General features: G+C 40.4%; 1 protein-coding gene across 3 annotated transcripts in view; it reads right to left on the reverse strand.

The window, feature by feature from the left end:
* Positions 1-21,818, reverse strand: part of ZNF106 (zinc finger protein 106) — a 60,381-nt gene that overhangs the window by 28,523 nt on the left and 10,040 nt on the right. The window contains exons 3-9 of one of the 3 annotated variants that reach the window (XM_011941104.1): positions 15,402-15,602; positions 8,264-10,447; positions 6,561-7,194; positions 5,066-5,135; positions 3,307-3,461; positions 2,669-2,729; positions 625-966 (exon numbers count right to left, since the gene is read on the reverse strand). In XM_011941104.1, the coding sequence (XP_011796494.1) occupies positions 625-966; positions 2,669-2,729; positions 3,307-3,461; positions 5,066-5,135; positions 6,561-7,194; positions 8,264-10,447; positions 15,402-15,602 (3,647 nt within the window). Of the gene's footprint in view, positions 1-624; positions 967-2,668; positions 2,730-3,306; positions 3,462-5,065; positions 5,136-6,560; positions 7,195-8,263; positions 10,448-15,401; positions 15,603-15,660; positions 16,011-21,818 lie in introns of those variants that run through there. The other 2 variants (XM_011941106.1, XM_011941105.1) reach the window with 2 other exon arrangements.

The raw sequence follows: 21,818 nt of genomic DNA on the forward strand, positions 1-21,818 counted from the left end.
AGGATGGTCTCGATCTCCTGACCTCGTGATCCGCCCGTCTCGGCCTCCCAAAGTGCTGGGATTACAGGCTTGAGCCACTGCGCCCGGCCAGCTTAGACATATTCTCAAATGATAACCAGGTAAGTGTTATTTTTTGAAAAGAGTGAAAACCCTGGCTATTTCTCAACACAAAGTTCTTAGTAGATGATTCCAAACCCCATCATGGTCACCTGCCTCTCAAGCTTATATTAACCCTGGTTTGTATTTGAGATTATATAGACAGTTAAGTGCAAAGAAATTCAGAGGATAGACCTTATTTAGAAAATTGGTTGAATTAACTTCAACCCCATTTATTTCACACAAAACAAATTTTATACTTATCCTAATAAATGGAACCTTGTGGGTGTTAATACAAAGTCAACTCTAACCCTAGATTATAGGAAATGATAGAAAATGACTGATATTTAAATTTCATTCTCCAAAATATTTTAAAAGAATCCTCCTGTATATACGAAGAGAATTTCAGTGAAAAATTAGTTGTATTTGCTCATTTTAGTTTTAATGAGCAAGTATGGCTTAATCACTCATAAAAATGCCCCAGTCCCACTACTGGGATGCCCTTAACCCAGAGAAAAGCTTACATACTATTAGCTTCCAGTAGTTCGTTGGACACATTGCAGGCAGAGCTTGGTGGCACAGCATTCACATTCTCATCTTGTTCAGGAGACATGGGCTCTTGTTTAATCTGAACTGATGAGTCTGGAGCAGGGACACTGCCATGGGTTTGGAAAGTAGGAGATGTGGCTATTTGAAGAGAGGCTCCGGTGGGTGATGGAGACGCATGGGAAGATGGAGGCTCCAGAAAAAGTGGGAAAAAGGGAGTAGGCAGCAGTGCGGCATCAATGGATGTTTGAGATCTACTGTTCCTTCGTTCTCGTGTGAGGCTACAGGGAACCTGGTCTGGGTGCTCAGAAGGTTCATATGTTTCTAGAATGGGAAACAGACATACATAGAAATGCAAAAATGTTATCTGAAAAGTCATTTGTTTCTGAGCTAACTTGTATATTTAAATATTAGAAAAGAATTTTAAGTAAGTAAGTATATTAGCATAGTCTGTCATAATTCTCCGAAATATAGAGAATATAATCTCTACAACCACCAAGGATACAGACAGAATAGGCATCAACATTTTTTTTTAGATAGGGTCTCGCTTTGTCACCCAGGCTGCAGTGCATGGACTCAAGCAATCCTCCTGCCTCAGCCTCCCAAGCAGTTGGGATTATAGGCACATGCCACTATGCCCAGTTATTATCGTTATTATTTTTTTGAGACAGAGTCTCACTCTGTCGCCCAGGCTGGAGTGCAGTGGCACAATCTCAGCTCACTGCAACCTCTGTCTCCCGAGTTCAAGCGATTCTCCTGCCTCAGCGTCCTGAGTAGCTGGGATTACAGGCGCCCGCCACCATGCCCAGCTAATTTTTGTATTTTTAGTAGAGATGGGTTTTCACCATGTTGGTCAGGCTGGAATTATTATTAATTATTATTAATAATTATTAATAACTTTTGTATTTATTTGTAGAGACAGGGTTTTACCATGTTGCCTGGACTCAAGGAATCCACCTGCCTCAGACTCCCAAAGTGCTGGGATTACAGTCATAAGCCATTGTGCCTGGCTACATTCCAATTTTTCAAATTTTAAATGACTTATCCAAAGTTATATAGGTTACTAATGGAAGAGCAAAGATTTGAATCCAGGCCTCTTGATTCCTAATCAAAACTCTTTCTAAAACATATTGTCTGTTGCTAAACATTTTTGGGATGCACCATCTACAGACCTTACTATAGAAGGATGAAACTGGCCAGGCGTGGTGGCTGAGGCCTGTAATCCTAACCATTTGGGAGGTCAAGTTAGGAGGATTGCTTGAGCCCAGGAGTTTGGGACTATCCTGGGAAACACTGGGAGATCCCATCTCTATAAAAACATTTTTTAAATTTTTGTAACTTTTTATAATTTTATATAACTTTTTATAATTTTCATAACCTTTAAATTTTTACGATTTTAAATTATAACTTTATAAAATTAAAAGTTAAAAATTTTAATAACCAGGCATGGTGACACACATCTGTAGTCCCAGCTACTGGGGAGAGTGAGGTGGGAAGATCACTTGAGCCCAGGAGGTTGAGGCTGCAATGAGCCATGATCATGCCACTGCGCTCCAGCCTGAGTGACAGAGCAAGGCCCTGTCTCAAAAAAACAAAAAAGGATGAAACCAAGGAGACAGGAGAGAAATAACATGACCTTTTCATGACTACTTTTCATTCCCCTCAAAGAGAACAAAAAGGCCTGGTGCAGTGGCTCACGCCTGTAATCCAGGACTTTGGGAGGCTGAGGCAGGAGGATCACCTGAGGTCAGGAATTCGAGACCAGTCTGGCCAACAGGGTGAAACTCTGTCTCTACTAAAAATACAAAAATTAGCTGGGGGTGGGGTGGGCACCTGTAATTCCAGCTAATCAACTGCTGAGGCACGAGAATCACTTGAACCCGGGAGACAGAGGTTGCAGTGAGCAGAGATTGCGCCACTGCACTCCAGCCTGGGGGATAGAGCAAGACTCTGTCTAAAAAAACAAACAAAAAAAAAAAACAGAACAAAAAAGTAACAAGCTATCCATCAGATGCCCTCTGAATACCTTGTAATCCCTGTAGAATCTGTATTCTATGGGTCCTCAGTGCACTCATCTCCATAGTTATCTAAAAATAAAGTATTTTATTAAGCATTTTGAAATCCAACTTGTAGGATCCTCTAGGTCTCCCCACTTTTCTTCCATGTCCTTGACCAAAAATCAGTGTTTTGACTGCTCTATGACCCAGCCAGCTGCAGGTTTTCCCCAGCAGGCCTGAATCCCACCTGGGGCCTTGAAGATTCCCAGGCACTGATAAAAGTATCTAGGTTGTTGCCCAAAACACTGAAAGAAATTGGCCCTGGCCTGGAGCCGAATTCCTTAAACCCTCATATAAACTCCACATCCCGCCCGCTGGCTGTGGATACACCTAGGGAGAACACCCCTTTCTTGCTGTCCCTTGTCGGGACTGCTGCAGCCTACTCTGTAAGTAAGCTCTCCTAATAAATGCTTTGGACTCATCACCCTGGCATTTTGTGCTTCTTTCATTGGAATCCTAACTGTCCCCCATTAGGCACAGTCTGGGCACTTCCCTTGTGGAAATTCCCCTGCCACTGTTTTTGGGGTGACTCCAGCCATGGGTTTGGCAGGACAAAACATTATTTCAGAGATGATCCATTTTTATTAAATCCTCCACATGCTGTTACCTGCTGCTTGAGCATAAGTAGCCTCTGAACTTCCACATAAGCTGTCTGAAGGGCTGCACGGGCTTGCAGAAGATTGTTATCCATGCACTGCAATGACTTACTAAGTTCTTCCTCCCTTAAAGAAATATTCAGCAGCTGGTCAACCTGAGAACGTTCTGCCAAAAGAAACCACAAGGTTCAGGTTAATACTAGAGATTTCTGTCTCATCACACAGCTCCTCACAAGATTGAACTATTCCCACTATTTAGGATAAGACTTTATGTATTCCTCAATAGGTCACTGGAAATTCACAAAACATTTAGTCAACCACAATGATATCAAAGCTAGGAACCAAAAGTGACACCTGCTAAGATGGAGGAGTCTCATAAGCTCCAGGGTCCACCACATCATTCTGTCTCATCTGATCACCACCTTCCACCACTGCCTTTCCAGGTGAAATCTGTCCCATGCAAACCATCTGTTCTACGTCTCGTTTCCCATTCTTCCTTTACCTACCACTGTCTTCACAAAGGACTTCTGCTTAGATTGGACTCTGGACCTAGACTGCTTGCACTCTCTTTCCAATCCATATTTAGTCTGTCAGTTGACTTAAAAATTGTTTTTATTAGAGAAGACTTCCTGAAGAAAATACAACTGTGAAATAGTACACTTAACTTACTTTGAATAAAATGTTCTGTGTGTGTATTTACCATCATTGGGTTTGTCTGGTTCCTATTCAATATGCCAGGACCTCTCCCTTAAGCTCCACACCCACATAGCCAACTACTGACTATGATATTTCTAGCTAGGTTATCTCAAAGGTCCTTTAAGTCAAAGAATCCCTGAGGGAATTCATCACCTTTCTCTATTCTCAATCTGCTCCTCTCATGGAGCTTTCTAGCTCTACATATGATCCATCTGGTTGGTCCAGCCAGAAATGTGGGTTGTCCGTGACTCCTCCCTTATCCATCACATCCATTCACTCAAGCCTCATCCAATCACTTCTGGGACTAGCCGTTATACTAGAACTGGGTTAGAGTCAAGGAAAAGCAGGAATCACAGAAATATATCAATGAGGGAGCAATGTTAATAACTTCTTTCCTAATTCACTTTAGAAAAACAACCAAGGAAGGGAGTGTGGAGGTAGGGCAGCGGGGAAGCAACCAAGATGCCTCAAAAACAGAAAGTGAGAGAAATGGCTATACATGACCAAGAGGGCCAACATGTTTTATCCCACTGAAAAGGCTTAAGGAAACTTTCTGGCTATATATTGTCCCAGTGATATACTAACCTTGGCTTACAAGTCTATGTGACATCATATATTTCTTCTACAGTTGTAACTGGATATATTAGGAAATCAAACTTTTCTTTCCTCTTAAGCAAGGCAACAAAAATGTCCAAAAAAAGTCAATGGACAATCAGTGTTTGATAAATGACAAGCTATGCTCTGTGTCAAGTTGTACAAACACTGAACTGCTACAAGAACCTCTTGGGGCTGGACACAGTGGCTTACACCTGTAATCCCAACACTTTGGGGGGCCAAGGCGAGAGCATCACTGGACCCCAGCAGTTTGAGTCCAGCCTTGGCAATATAGCTAGACCCTGTCTCTACAAAAAAATAAAAAGAATTAGTGTGTTATTACACACCGGTAGTCCTACCTACTCGGGAGGCTAAGAGAAGAGGATTGCTTGAGCCCAAGAGTTGGGAGGTTATCAAAAAAACCCAAAAAATGAAACAAAAAACACCAACTTCTTTCTCCCAAAATATTCTGCACCATACCTTTTTTTCCTTTAATTTTCCTTCTTTTATTTTTTCTCTCAAGACTTGGGAGTTCAGGAGAAGATCCATCCTGGAGTGATAAAGAAAACTGCATAAAATCCAATGTGTAAAAGCCATTATCCAAGAGGAGCAAAAGGAATCAATTCTAAGATAGCCGTACCCTGTTCCTCACTATTGCTACCATCTCTAACACGATCATAGGAGTCTCATGCACATGGTACAAACTCAAATTTCAGTTCAATAAACATATCTAATTCAAAAAGAAAGAAAGGAAAAAAAGAATCCAGGGTGAAGTGCCTTCTAGCATCCTAGAGGTAGGAAAGCCCATGGAGGTCAGACAAAGCATTCCATCTTGGTGTAGTAAGGCACAAGTAGAAGTATTGACAAAGCTAGTTATATATATAAATATATATAATTATAACTTGGCATAGTTTCTACTTTAAATTTCAGCAAGAAAACCTGTACAACAAAAAGCTTAACAGTCCACGAGACAGGCTCTTTGTCATAGGACAATTCCTCAGCTTGAAGTGTATTTTAAGTCATCCAATAACATCCACTACATATAGCATCTAGCTCAAAGGAGCAGAATTGCAATTTGAAGCAAGCCTAAAATTCACGACCTTAACTACTATGTTTATCACCTCAGTAGTAAATGAGAGAAGCCCAGCACAGCGACACATGCTTGTAGTCCCCAATACTTGAGAGGTTGAGGCAGGAGGACTGCTCGAGTCCAGGAGTTCCAGAGCAGTCTGGACTACACTGTGAGACCTCGTCTCTAATATAAATTTTAAAATATTATAAAATAAACAAATAAATAATGAAGAGAAGAACCCATTTTTTTTTTTCACATTGCCAGATCCCAGACTATCTCACTACCAGTACCTCTTTCTTTCCAGAAAGGGATACCAACAGGGTTAAGCAGTATTAGCGGCAGAATTGCCGGAAGAGCAGAAGTGCTATCAGTGAAATAAAAGATTCTTAAAGGCCAGGCTGGGTAACTGAAGGACAAAGGACAGAGTTACACAGACTAAAAATATTTCTATACTCTGTTCATATATACGCACTCTAATAGTATTAAAACCATCTTAGTGTTAAGCCTAGCACTCCTGAATCCAGCAATCATCCATGCTCTACAACAGTAGAACGCCTTTCTTCAGCAGCAGTGCAGAATGCATCTATGAAAACAGATTGAGTTACAGCTGAAGATGTGACTGATCCTTGGTCAGGTGATACAAAGAATCATTGGCTTGGACACTGGTTTTAGATATGACTTCATATTTTCCTGGTACTGTACATTCATATTAGATTACATTTAATTTAGCAGAATTACTCAGTGTAAGAAACCAGTAGGATGAAAGTAAGGACCTCACAATTCTTCTAGAAGTTGAGAGAATCACAATCCCAGACACCTAAGAAAAACAGTTGAAGCTTTTTTAATAAGCAACTAACTTGCCACATGCGATGTTCTATAAAAAGCAGAGGGAATTATACTCACTCCAGTGGCTCTTCGTTTCTTTCTAATACTTTGGCCATCATTTTGTTCAGCACCAGAGGTACAGCTACTATCTGTGGCTGCATCCGCTAAACTGGAGATCACAAGGGCTGAGGATGCATTTGATGACAGAGAGTTTCCTTCTCCATTACTCTCTTGGGAATTCTGACTCTCTGAAGGTGGCATAGACCTCTCCTGGCTGTTCAAGTCTTTTGCCGAATGCATCAAAGGTATTATATCATCAGAAGGTAATTGTGCACTATGTCGCCTTCGGGTAGCAACATTTTCAGCCCTTTCACCTGTTCGGAGGGAGGCAGCCAGAGGTGTCACTTCTTGTTTGAGGTGCATGGTTGCGTTCTGACTCTGTCCAGCCCTCAATGAGTTACTAGGTGAAACCATCTGCTGGGGCTCATTTTCTTTGCCTGTACCTTCCTCACTGAAGAAGCTATACACAGAAGGAGCTCTGTCCATGATCACGCTGCTCTCAGAAAGGCTTCGCTTTCTTGCCAAGCCAGGGGATGAGGAAATGGAAATGCCTTCCCACTGGAATCCTTCTAGACTGGACAGATCAGGTTCCCCATCCAAATCTAAGGCTTCTTGTTCATTTTGAACAAGGGGTACCATTTCTATGCCAAACCTTAAGGAAGAAAGAAAAAATGAAAACATAAATTGGATATGGTTGTTGGGAGAGTCATTATTTTTTAATGTGCCAGGCTCTCTCAAGCACTGAAGTTATAAAAAGGTGGTTCTTGTCTTCAAGGAACTCACAGTCTAGTAAGTGATACAGATATAAATATATTATGTTGTGACAAGTACCAGATTAGAGGTTTGTATATGGCTACAATAATATATTTGAGGGAGTAAAAATTGAGTTTTATTTCATATGGAGCTCTAAATCTATAATAATACATATGGCACATAATTTTTAAAAGCAACCAAACCAAACCAAAACAAAAAAAAACCTTTTATTGAGCATTTACGGGTGCTTTATACTGATAATTTCAAGTGCTACTCACAGGGTGTGGGAAAAAGAAAGTGGGGGAAAACAAATCCATTATTTCAACAAGTACGGAAATGCCCCTGAAGCCTAGAGAACTGTATCATCATGCAGCAGTGTTATGACTTTCAAGTAGCAAACCTATGTTGAACACTGTTTTACCATTCAGAAAAGTCCACTACCTCAACATAAGATGAAGAGCCAAAATATTACACAAGTGCTCAAGAGAAAGCATGTTGTAGTAATAAATACAATGCCCAGAGTACATACAGAAAAGCTAACTATTCGTAGGTTCCAAGTAAAAGGTAATGAGAACAGTTCTATTTAAAAGTTACAGCACGCATTCCAAAATTAAGATCTAGAAAAAGACACAGATCTATAGCTCTACATTTTTATACTGTCGTTTTCTACCCCTATAAAGTGATGGATTTTACCCCTACAAAGTGATGACTTTTCTTACGTCACCATCTTGTTTCTCAAGTACGTGTGCTTCCATTTTAACCTGCACTCTCTGGTAGGAAATACTTTATTCCATCTGTCATAGAGTATCAGTCACTATTTGATATTAAATCAAGACATCTACAACAGATATTGTTGGCAAACATTTAATTAAATGAAACACGTAGAATCTCTTGATCAGGGTCAAAGGGTTACTTTAAAAGAAAGCGAGGGGAAAAAAAAAAGAAAGACACTGAAAAGCAGCACACACCTGGGTAAGCCTTTGCCCAGCTCTTGCTTTTTCTTGGTTACTTGCTGAATGACCTGTTCCCAGTTGACATTTCTCCGAGATGCATTTAGAATCTGCCGTAGGGTTGGCTTGAGCCCAGACTCCTTCTCTGTCTCACTCTTTCGGTGACCGCTAATATTGCGAATGCGGCGGGCACTATTGAGGTTTGGCTCAGGAAGGTGCACTCCAGTTTTGCTCTTCAAACTAATGTGCCGGGTTAGATCCCTCTGAAGTGAGGCAGGAAAGCCAAGCTTACTTAGTTCAGGCAGGAGAGGGCCCGAGGGCTGACTGATGTCACTTTTTTGAAGCTCTGCATCCAAGCTAGTACTCTCAAAGCCTTCTGTTTCATAAGATACATGAGATTTAATAGAGTCATCAACCTGTGCATCTTCTAGAGAGGTTTTCAAGTCTAGCAATAAGCCAGGGTGTGGACTGGCTGCAGATGTCATTTGTAATTCAGATTCTTTCTGGTGAACTGTGGGATTACATGGGGAAGTGGATAGTTCTCTAGAAGTCTTCAGGATTCGGTCATCGTCCTCTTTCTCATCAGCAGTACGAGTGCTGCCAGATAACAATTCTGTAGTTGCAGAACCTAGGGTTCCAATTTTTGTTCCCTGCTTTTCCATGTCAGATGTCTCTCCATCACTTTCATCTTCTAGTGCATGCACTTGAAACTCAATTTTCAAAGACCCTTTTTCAGATTCTTCTACATTTCTACTTGCTTTTGCATAGTTCCTGGTCCTTTTAGAAGTGCTAAGAAGTGGATTTTGCAATGACTCATGACACTGTAGCACCTCTTTGGCCTTTCGTAATGTATCATTTAAATTGTCACCAGATTGCTTTTGAGAGCCAAATGGACTTTTACTCCCTTTTAAAACATGAGGACATGAACTACGCAGTTTGGATATGTAAGGACCATGGTTATCTTCTGCAGAGGGCTTGTTCGAGGGATCTGAGTGTTCTCCAGGGGAAAAAAAATTTGTTTTGGTGTTTTTTGAGGTATTCTTTGGATCTTGCTTTTGAGGAAATGGTTTAGTGGCTGGACATGGAAGGAGTGGGGATTTCAATGACGGCATTTTATTTGGGGCATGCTCTTGTTCAGGTTTTTCTGTAACGGAGCACTGTCTCACAACCTCGAAGGAAGCAGCAGAATCAGAAGAGGCCTTGTGATTAAGAGATCCAGTATGCATTTCTTTTTGTGTTTTCTGTGTTGGGGAATTATGTGTTTCATCATTTTGGGGCTCCTGTATTCCTGTAGTTATCAAGCTAAAATCAAAGAGAGGTTTCTCTATCATTTCTGACTTGTTACCAGTGACGTCTTTCAATCCCGACTGTAAATCCAGAGTCTTCTGGGAAGGGTAAGGCGTCCAGCGACGAGGCTTTTCCCTTGCCGCACTGCCATTCTTTCCACTAACTTTGGAAGTAGCAGTGTCTGTTTGTTTAGTGGTTTGGCTTTCCGGCTGCTCAAAATTGAAGTCGAGTAAGCCTTCTGAAGGAAATGTATCACTTGCAAATCCTTCAGAAGGACCTCTATATGTGGCAACTGTACCAAGTTTGTCATTTTCTTGCCGCTGCCAATTATATCTGTCCTGACTGTATTTGTTTGACTTACTAGATTTCTTGTTCCATAGCATAGTCATGTCTTCCATTGGACAGTTAGAATTTCTGTTTCTGCCTGGTTGAAATTTGTCTCCAGGGCCACTGTAATTCCAATTATTTGTACTACGTACACTGGATTTCCAGTTTCCGTTACTGTTGTTCATATGCCAACTGGAAAAGCCACCTGTTCCTTCAGAAAGCCAACTGGAATTCCTTCCTGTACCATTATGATTCCAATCTACTGTTCCGCTATTTGAAAGCCAACCACCTCCAGAATTACTATGGTTGTGAAACCAAGTCGAGGAGCCTCCCGCAACACCCTTATGCCACCCGGAACGTCCTCTTGGCCCGCCACCATTCCTCAAAGAATGTGGAAAGCTGTTTTTCCTAGTATTATTAAAGCCATCTTTTTCCCATTTCCAATCCCGCTGTGGAGGTCCACGATGATGCCACGCAGGCTGACTGTAACTTTCTCTGTCTTGGTAAGGAATTCGGTCTTCTCGTCTCCATTGGGGTCGTCTGTCATCAGAGTTTATTTCTTGGTTGCTATTGGAAGGTTCATCTTGTCTGGAAAAAAACAGTTTTTCATTAGTAATTTAAAGGAATTCCTATGCTACCTTGAAAGGCATAACCCTCCAAACTTTCCTTGTACTTTCCTCCCGTTACTTAGAATATGTAACCGAGTCTAGTTTCATAAATACTGGTTGTTTTCATATCTTTAAATGATATATTTAAACTTATATTCCTCAACTTATTAACTTAAAAATTAAACATTTTAAATTATTTAAATTTCAAATAATTACAACCATCTCCCCTATCACCCAGAAATATTAAAAGTTTGGCACATTTGGCCAGGTGTGGTGGCTCACATCTATAATTCCAGCCACTTTGGGAGGCCAAGGCGGGCAGATCACTTGAGGTCAGGAGTTCAAGACCAACATGGCCAACATGGAGAAACCCCATCTCTACTAAAAATACAAAAATTAGCCATGCGTAGTGCCACACGCCTGTAACCCCAGCTATTCAGGAGGCTGAAGAATGAGAATCACTTGAACCCAGGAGGCGGAGGTTGCAGTGAGCTGAGATCGCACCATTGCACTCCAGCCTGGGCAACAGAGCAAGACTATCTCAAAAAAACAAGCACAAAATCTGACACACTTATATTCTCCTCCCTTTCTTGGTTCTGTTTTTCTGGGCATGTTCTGAGATTTTGTCCCTATCATCCAATTATTATTTTTATATTATGCAGCTTTTTTGGAATAAGAACAATTATATTTTATAGCTATAGTTATCTTTTTTTTTTTTTTGAGACAGAGTCTTGCTCTGTTGGCCAGGCTGGAGTGCAGTGGCACAGTCTCAGCTCACTGCAACCTCTGTCTCCGAGGCTCAAGCAATTCTCCTGCCTCAGCCTCCCAAGTAGCTGGGATTACAGGCATGTGCCACCATGCCTGGCTAATCTTTCTATTTTTGGTAGAGACGGCGTTTCACCATGTTGGCCAGGCTGGTCTCAAACTCCTGACCTCAGGTAATCCACCCACTGCAGCCTCCCAAAGTGCTGGGATTACAGGCATACAGGCATGAGCCACTGCGCCTGGCCTAGTTATCATATTTAATACAATTTTATGTTCAGCTGCCCTTAATACCATGATTTTTCCAGTTGTAGGTTCTTTCTGAAAAACTCCCATTTCTTAACCTTAGGGTTAAGACATAAGATTATACTTTCCATGGTTATTTTTATTAATAAACACTTTGACCAGTACCCATTCAATAACCGTTAGTGGTATCAGAAGACTTTTATGTACAGTTCCGGTTTGTGAAGGGCTTAGCATCTAGCTGAGATAATAAAGTCACAAACAGGAGGAAAATAGCATATACCAAACAAGTAGTAACCATAAGATGTGCTATAAGGAGCTTCATGAGCTAGAGGTTTTTATAAAGAAACTACAGCTGTTTCATGTATTCATGTTAGATGAGGAGTCCACAGAAACATGAATAAAGTTCAGTAAGCATCACAGCAATAGGTGTAAACACTATTTTCTTCTACACACTGCCTATGGTGTGCGTGGGCATGGTGCTTATCACATGCGAAGTGCTCAAAATACTGAGTACTGCTAGTTAAAATTTACTGAGTACCTAAGTGTCAGGCATTTAATGCCAAGCACCTTACACAGATTATCTCTTTTAGTTTTTATAATCCTGAGACAAGTATTCTTTTTTTTTTTTTTTTTTTGAGATGGAGTCTTGCTTTGTCACCTAGGCTGGAGTGCAATGGCATGATCTCGGCTCACTGCAACCTCCACCTCCCGAGTTCAAGCAATTCTCCTGCCTCAGCCTCCTGAGTAGCTGGGATTACAGATGCCTGCCACCATGTCTCACTAATTTTTGTACTTTTAGTAGAGACGGGGTTTCACCACGTTGGCCAGGCTGGTCTTGAACTCGTGACCTCATGATCTGCCTGCCTCAGCCTCCCAAAATGCTAGGATTACAGGCGTGGCAAGTATTCTTATTATTCCTACTTTTCAGATGAGAAATTGAGCAGTAGAGAGGTTACATAACTTGACTAGAATAAGACAGCCAGAAAGTAGCAGAGCAGAGATTTAAACCTTGGCAGTCTGACTCCAGCCAGAGTCTATACTCCTAACCATAGGCCTTCATAGAATCAACATCTCATAACAAAGTTTCCACATCTAAGTTCCTTCCTCTTACCTTGACTTAAAAATCTTAAACTCAGTACTGACTTAAATTGGCTTTAAAGGCTTTTAATGTCTATGATATTTTGGACACAGATTGGAACTTCTTCCTTTTTCATAAGATGGAATTTAAAAGTCTATCTAGAAGTTCAAACATCCACTAATGTTACATAAATTACAATCATTTCTAAACAGGAGACTCTGTTTAGAAAGTAACAAGTATTATTACATATAGCAGCAGAATTTTTTTTTATAACCATTAACCGAATTGTCTTTATGTTTTGATTCTATGCAAAAACTTTTGACATCCAAGGAGACCACTGACACAGCTATACTGATATGATCAGAAATGGGAGAACTGGGGGATAAATAACTCACGAAGAATTCCCAGATCTCATGAATTGGCTAGATTCAGAAGATAGGAGCATTCAGCTAAACCCACAGACCAGAAAGAATAATCTAAGTTAAAAATCATGAAGGAAAAAAGAAAACAACTCCTGAAGTAGTAGATGATTTTGGCCAGGTGTGGTGGCTCATGTCTGTAATCTCAGCACTTTGGGAGGCCAAGGCGGGTGGATCACTTGAGCTCAGAAGTTCGAGGCCAGCCTGGGCAACATGCCTAAACCCCATCTCTACCAAAAATAAAAATTAAAAGAAAAATTAGCCAGGCATGGTGGCAACGCATGCCTGTAGCCCCAGCTTCTTGGGAAGCTGAGGTGGGAGGACTGTTGGAGCCTAGGAAGTTGAGGCTGTAGTGAGGTGTCATTGTGACACTATACTCAAGCCTGGGTGACAGACCAACACTCTGTCTCCAAAAAAAAAAGAAGTAGTAGATTATTTTATAAATAGGTCACCAAGGAGGCATATCAAAAGACTCAAAAAATAGTAACTATGATGTGAATATCTAATCTATTCTGTCTTAATGTTTAATTATTTACACAGATAACGCTAATAATGGCACTAGTATGTAAGAACAAAATAGAAGTTAGTCTCCCAGAGGCTTCAACTGCCTAAAGTAGGAGAAAGTAAACTGCAACTATATTAAAAGTAACGAAAATGTCATTTGAAGGACTAAGCTACTAAATGATTTAACAACCATGTTGTTTGAGTGTCCCTCATCTGAAACGCTTGGGACCAGAAATGTTTTGCATTTCAAATTGCTTTGGATTTTGGAAGATTTTTGCATATACATAATGGGATATTATGGGAATAGGACCCAAATCTAAATATAAAATTCATTTATGTTTCATATATACCTTTTATACACAGTCTGAAGATAATTTTAGGTAATATTTTAAATAATTTTGTAAAATGAAATGAGGTGTGGAATTTTCCACTGATGGCCTCATGTTGGCACTCAGAAGTTTTGGATGTTGGTGCATTTTCAGATTTTGGATTACGGATGCTCACCCTTTATTGATATTTTAAGACTAAGAAAGTCTCCTTCAAGGACTTGTTCAAAAAACTTTTTTTTTAATTTTAATTTTCTTTTTTTTTTTGGTTACATATATAAGGGCTTCCTATGTTGCCCAGGCTGGTCTTGTAGCCCTGGCCTCATCTCCTCGTGCACCAGGACAACAGGCCTGAGCCACCGTGCCTCCCGGCAAAAAAATTTTAAACACACAGAGTAAAAACGACTTCCTTTTTATAGCCAAGCCTCTAACTAAAAAGAAGGTACAGACCAGGTATAACTAGTATTCAAGAATAATCTTTAAATTTTTATTTTAGAATCTGAAATGATTCTCTTCATATTCTGGGACTTAAAAAATTATCCCACCTCATAAGTGCTTCTCTCTCTTCCCCTCACATCTGAAAATTTCTACCTCATTAATTAAACTCTTTTTAACAAATTTTACAATTAAACTCTTTAGACCAGAAAACAGTAAGGTGAAAACATAAATGCCTAATACCTGAATGTAGAAATGTAGGTATGAAATTATGCAGTACAAATTAGAAAATTTATATTGCTTAAATGATCTTGACACTATCAAAAAAATGTACTCAATAAAGCACTGTGGTAGTCACTGGGTATTCAAAGACAAAAAGATAAATCACATTTGGCAGACGCACCACGTTAATTCACACCAGTCAAAAAATATTTTCCTAAGAAATGTTATTTTGGCAATAAGACTATACTATGCACTATATAATTTATACAATGAAGCTTATATTCTAACACCTTTCCACTAGAAAATTTAAACACCAAATAAAAACTTATTGGTATTCAAAAGATTTGGATACTGGCCAGGTTCGGTGGCTCATGCCTGTAATCCCAGCACTTTGGGAGGCTGAGGCAGGCAGATTGCTTGAGGTCAGGAGTTTGAGACCAGCCTGGCTAATGGGGTGAAACTCCGTCTCTACTAAAAATACAAAAAAAATTAGCCAGGCGTGGTGGCGGGCATCTGTAATCCCAGCTACTCAGGAGGCTGAGGCAGGAGAATTGCTTGAACCCAGGAGGCAGAGGTTACAGTGAACCAAGATCACACCACTGCACTCCAGCCTGGGTGGATGACAGAGTGAGACTCCATCTTAAAAAAAAAAAAAAAGATTTGGATACCAATAAAACCATTCTCAACATAATTACCAACATGGCAAAAATTTCAGATATGTGGCTACAGCTTACGTAGGAACAATACTGAGTTTGCTTTTTTAAGAAGATATTACAGTAGTTCAGGAAAGCATTCCACTGCCCTTTGATTAATAAGACAACAACCTCCAGCTAAACTTTATACCTAAGTTTAAATGCTATGGGCTGAACAGTACAAAGATATAAAATGCATTCTCTGCTGTGTTCTGTTATAGATAGGCTTTTTAAAAAATCAATTACTTACCGACTTTGTTCTTTCCTTTGTTTTATTAACTGAACGAGTTCCTTGTCAAAATAATCTTCTTCCTCTTCCTCTCCTTTTCCATCATCTTCTCTTTCCTGGGCATCAACGTTATCTTTGTGCAACTGGCCAGAAATGTGCTTTGCATATGCAGAAAGACCCACTTCTGTGACCCCGCACACTCGGCACTCATGACTAATGTCCCTAGGGAAAGAGGGAGATGAGGGACATTCAATTCTCCCCACTGGCATGGCACACTCACCAGATCTGCTATCGTTTCCTCTGAAGGACACTGCACACTTTGGCACAGTGAAAAATTAGTGCTAATTAATTTCAATGCTCCTTTCATCACTTTTAATAAGTTTGTTTATAATTTACTTTTGAAATGAGTTTAAGATTCTTTTCCAGCAATCAAGAGGCAATACACTTCAGATAAATGTCGTTTAGGAGGAGAAATCTTCTTGAATTGCTGTACTTAAAATCTTGTCAGAGGAAACATGGTGAAAGGGGAGGCAGGGCAGGGGGCTCAGAGCAAGCAGAAGTTGCTCTGGAGCACACCCATGGTGCCAGCTGCACTCAGAAGGCCTGGTGACAGCGCTTATGTTTAATCTTCAGTCTAGAGCTTTCTTCCAGTGAAAGCTAAGGGGTGGAAACAAGAGTAGGTGGCGCAGCCAATCCCAAGTGGGTAACTAAATCGGAACAGCTGGAGCTCTGCCTGGAATGTGAGGATTCCGGACCCAGGAGTAGTCCAGGCAAACTTTTTTGGTCTGGATGATACATGTGATCTACATTCTGCTTCAGAAGGGCTTATTTTAAAGGGAATGGAAAGCATTTCAGTTGTAGGAAGTTAACAGCTGTGCCAAGCAAATGTGTTTTCTCAAGTTTCAGAAAATGCTACACTTCAGAGATGCAAAACCAGGTTTTTAGTTAAACTAGGCAGACTTTTTTGCTTTGTTTTGTTTTTTTACTTTACATACTTCATGGCAAATCTCACTTAACCAGTCTTCAGAAGCCAAAGTCTTGAATCAGTGTCCAGAACTGTAGCAGATCAATAATTTAACTGCTTTTTAGCTTCTGGAAATCCCTTGACTGGGTCAGCTGACTACGCAGTCATTTATGAGAAACATCTGAACACCATAGTTACAAGACAGCAGTATCCATTCAACAATCCAAATTGGCTGAACTCTGTATCATGTGTCTTGGATTTAGACGAGTTATATTTTTGCACTTCCTATGCCAATCTATTAAAAAAAACTCAACAACCCAAAAAGACATGCCGTCTTTGTCCAGACAGAAACACATACACACACGTGCACCTCTGTTCCATCTTTCCCTCACAAATACCTAACTAGACATAGGCAGAATTTACATCAATCAACCAGAAGAGACTCTCAAAACTGGGCACTTCGTTTACTAGAAGACAGTTAGTGTTACAGATTACCTGAATATTCATTCAAGAAAAAAAAAAAAAGGCTGGGCTTGGTGGCTCATGCCTGTAATCCCAGCACTTGGGGAGGCCGAGGCAGGTGGATCATGAGGTCAGGAGTTCGAGACCAGTCTGACCAAAATGGTAAAACCCCATCTCTACTAAAAATACAAAAATTAGCCTGGTGTGGTGGCGTGCGCATGTATTCCCAGCTATTCGGGAGGCTGAGGCAGGAGAATCGCTTGAACCCGGGAGGCAAAGGTTACAGTGAGCCGAGATTACACCACTGCACTCTACCCTGAGTGACAGAGCGAGACTTCATCTCAAAAGAAAAAAAAAGAAGAAGAAAAAAAATCTTACCAAAAAACAGCTAAATTCTAGGCATGCTGTTTTTTGGTAAGGTGTTTTCTTTCTTTCTTTTTTTTTTTTTTAAAAAAAATGAATATTCAGGTGACCTGTAACAGAAACTATCTTCTAGTAAATACTTAGCATAGTCACTCTTATCTAGGGCGACAAAGTCTAAACACTCAAACATTGCCTAGTAAGTTTAAAAAAAAACACTGTTCCTTATTTTGTAAGGATCATGGAGAAGAGCTCAGAAAAACTGAGAAAATTTGCAAGTTTTCACTGTTTTTTTAACTTTGTAACCTCAAATACTGATATTTTTAAGATTCATTTTAATGTGCTCTGACCAGGTTACCTAAAAATATCAATACCTGATTACCCAGAATATCAATATTATAATTCCACAGGTACTTAGATACATTACTTTTACTGAGGGTTTTCAACTGCACTTACTACATTTATACACTTAAAGAATAATCTTCGGCCGGGCGTGGTGGCTCATGCCTGTAATCCCAGCACTTTGGGAGGCCAAGGGGCAGATCACTTGAGGTCAGGAGTTTGAGACCACCCCGGCCAACCTGGTAAAACCCCATCTCTACTAAAAATACAAAAATTAGCCGGGTGTGGTGGTGGCACCTGTAATCCCAGGTACTCGGGAGGCTGAGGCAGGAGAATCACTTGAACCCGGGAGGCGGAGGTTGTATGAGCCAAGATTGTGCCATTGCACTCCAGCCTGGGCAACAGAGTAAGACTCCATCTCAAAAAAAAAAAAAAAAGAAAGAAAAAAGAATAATCCTCAACTTTCTCCAGTTTACCAGGGATACTGATACTTTTCTCTCAAGCAATTAAACTGATGGTAGCTCATTCCAACTGAACGTTAATAACAAGCTGTTTCTCAAAGCAACACACAAAGAAGTTAATTATATAAATCTATCACAATGGGCAGCATGAGAACAGTCCGAGGACTGTAACAAATCTACAATATCTCCTTTACACTATAAACATTCCAATCAACTCAATTTTCCAGTTAGAAAATCTTTTTGTTGGCCGGGCGCAGTGGCTGAAGCCTGTAATCCCAGCACTTTGGGAGGCTGAGGTGGGTGGATCACGAGGTCAGGAGTTTGAGACCAGCTTGGCCAATACGGTGAAACCCCACCTCTACTTAAAATACAAAAATCAGCCGGGCACGGTGGTGCGCACCTGTAATCCCAGCTACTCAGGAGGCTGAGGCAGGAGAATCGCTTGAACCTGGGAGGTGGAGGCTGCAGTGAGCCGAGATCACTCCACTGCACTCCAACCTGGGTAACAGAGTGAGACTTGGTCTCAAAAAAAAAAAAAAAAAGAAAATATTTTTGCCTTAAAACTCTCTAAAACTATGGAAAATATCTTAGCCTACTTTTCTCTCTAAAAACTCACAGAATGCTAAACTGAATACTGCAGTACCAGGGACATCTTTCAACTAGGGACTTTAGTATAATCCCCAAAAGGTATTTTAAAATAAAATTCCTGATTTTATCCTTACTTCTAAAATGCAGAGAATTTGTTTAATGCTCAAACTATCTATCAAAACCCCTCACTCTTAAAAGACACAACTAGAAAGCAATACTGACTTTCCAAAATATTAAGGAATGTTGCATAAAGTAGGCAGAACTTAACTGTTAAAAATAAACATCCATAATAATAAACCCACACAGCTTGCAACCCCCAAAGCACAAACATATGTTGGATTCTTAACAGTGGAACATTTTCAAACCATTTTGCAATCCTAGTGAGAAAGAATATAACCATAGTTCCAAAATTATTTGACAATGAACAAATCAGAGACCCTGCCCAGAAGGGCACAGGCAGTAGTGCAGTATAAAAGTTAACGCTAGCCGGGTACTTACGCCTGTAATCCCAGCACTTTGGGAGGCTGAGGTGGGCAGATCACCTGAGGTCAGGAGTTCAAGACCAGCCTGACCAACATGGAGAAACCCAGTCTCTACTAAAAATACAAAATTAGTCAGGTGTGGTGGCGCCTGCCTGTCGTCCCAGCTACTCGGGAGGCTGAGGCAGGAGAATCACTTGAATCCAGGAGATGGAAGTTGCGGTGAGCAGAGATTGCACCATTGCACTCCAGCCTGGGCAACAAGAGCAAAACTCCATCTCAAAAAAAAAAAAAAGTTAATACTAAAAATGATTTTTCAAAAAACCAAATCCCTAACATTTTCCTATAAATAAAATCCAATTTAAAATAGAAACTCTGCAAGAAACTTCAAAAAAAAAAAACACTTTATAAGAAACTTCAAAAAGTATAAAGAGGTAATATGGTGACCTCCACACACATCTGTTTTCAGAAGATGCGGTCAGACCACCCTGTTCTTTCTCTATGGGACCATATCTTCTGAAAATTCAAATGTGTATGGAGTAAGCATATTTACCTCTGTTCTCTACACAACAGGTATTCATGCTTCAACATACAGTGTTTGGGAAACCACTTTTTAAAAACCTAATAGCAAATTAAATAATATTTTAATGATGCTACTTGACATTTATTAATAATCAGTTAAAATCCTACACTGTGTGAATAAATAAAATAATTATGGGGGAAATGTACACCTTTGCTCCTTGGCTAGCAAAGGCAATAATTTTCCTTAGGGCATTTAAAGGAGGGCCTAAATTAGCTTCATCCTGTTACCACACAATTTCCTCTCATGTGCGAAATGCAGTCTTAAGATACTCTTTCCATACGCTTTTCTTTATTAAGCTTGCTCTAACTACCCGACAACAGCTGCTGAATAAATAAAGGTTGTGCCTTTTTAATAGTCTCTATCTGGAGATGCTACTTACGGCCCACGCATTTGAAGAAGTATATTAGGAAAAAATAGGGAAATATTTCACATGTCCACAGCTGTGAACCAAATAAGACCAGTTACTTTTTGGTTATTCAAGTTTGCATGCAAAGCCTAAACAACACGTACTTTGCAATTCTTAACCAGATCACAACCAAAAACTGTAGACACAACTACACAGAGCAAAAGAAAGTCTCAGTGTCAGAAACTCAGTAGTTAAAAATGAAATCCAGAGGAAATAATCACAAACTCAGGATAACAGGGTAAAGTAATAATGACTGATAATTATTTGTCCCTATGGTACAAGCTGGTGAAGACCATCCTTACAGTAAAAGCTCCAAGCCAGTAAACAATTTTTGAGATCTTATGGGATTTCCTATAATTTTGTAAGCTGTTTTTTCTTGCTACCTGTTTGTCTTCTCCCTTATATGTAACATAATTTGTTACAGGTCAGGAACACTATATCCAATATGTGAGTAAATAAGTACTAAAGGCTATCCTCTAAAGAAAATGAGTTAGGGTGCGAAACCTGACATTCCTATTGGCAGCTCAGGGAGGCTTTTAGTGCCTTTTTCCTAATTATTTTACTGTGATCCAAACAATTAAAAATGGTAGATAAAATCTCCATGGCACAGTGTAGTTGCATGGGTGGAAAAGAACACACTACAGAACAAAATATAAATGACAATGTCATTATGTTAATATCACAAAACAAAATGTGTATCTATAAATATAAGTGTATAGGCCAGGCGTGGTGGCTCACGCCTGTAATCCCAGCACTTTGGGAGGCTGAGGCAGGTGAATCACCTGAGGTCAGGAGTTTGAGACCAGTCTGGTCAACATGGCGAAACCCGGTTTCTATTAAAAATATAAAAAATTAGCTGGGTGCGGTTGCGCGCACCTATAATCCCAGCTACTTGGGAGGCTGAGGCAGGAGAATCGCTTGAACCCAGGAGGCGTAGGTTGCGGTGGGCCAAGATCGCACCACTGCACTCCAGCTTGGGCTACAAGTGTGAAACTCCGTATCAATCAATCAATAAATAAGTATGTAAATACACAGAAAGAGATCTGGATAGGATATACACCAACCACTGAGTCTCCCCTAAGAGAGAAATAGGATTTAGAGGGGAAAGGGCAGTGGGGTGGGGAGAAGACTTTTACTTTTTAAAAAACTTTTATGATTCTGCATTGATTATAAACATGAGTCTTATGTGACCAAACTTGGTTTTGTTTTGAGACAGGGTCTCACTGTCGCCCAGGCTGGAGTGCAGTGACACGATCATAGCTCACTGCAGCCTCGAACTCCTAGGCTCAAGGGATCCTCCTGCCTTAGCATCTTTACGTAGCTGGACTACAGATGCAACCCACCACACCTGGCTATTTATAGACTGATTGATTGATTGATTGACTGATTGATTTTTGGATAGAGACGGGGTCCCACTATGTTGCCCAGGTTGGTCTCGAACTCCTGGGCTCAAGTGATCCTCCTGTCTTAGCCTCCCAAGGTGCTGGGATTATAGGCACGAGCACTGTGGCCAGCCCAAACATTTAAAACATTTTAAATGGCTGATTAGTGATGTCTGAAATAAATGAGTCATTAATCTTTGAATGCAATGGGCTTCTCTCCTACAGACTAGATTTACTGACCTTGTTTGTTTTGTTTAACGATGTAGTGCAGATGGGTCGGGTGGCAGGTAAGTAACCCTTAATGAACTCTAGAAGGAAGTCTGGTGAAAATGGGATTTTAGGCCGGGCGCGGTGGCTCACGCCTGTAATCCCAGCACTTTGGGAGGCCGAGACGGGCGGATCACGAGGTCA

The sequence above is a fragment of the Colobus angolensis genome, unplaced genomic scaffold, assembly GCF_000951035.1.
Source record: "Colobus angolensis palliatus isolate OR3802 unplaced genomic scaffold, Cang.pa_1.0 Scaffold199, whole genome shotgun sequence".
NCBI classification, from domain to species: Eukaryota; Metazoa; Chordata; class Mammalia; order Primates; family Cercopithecidae; genus Colobus; species Colobus angolensis.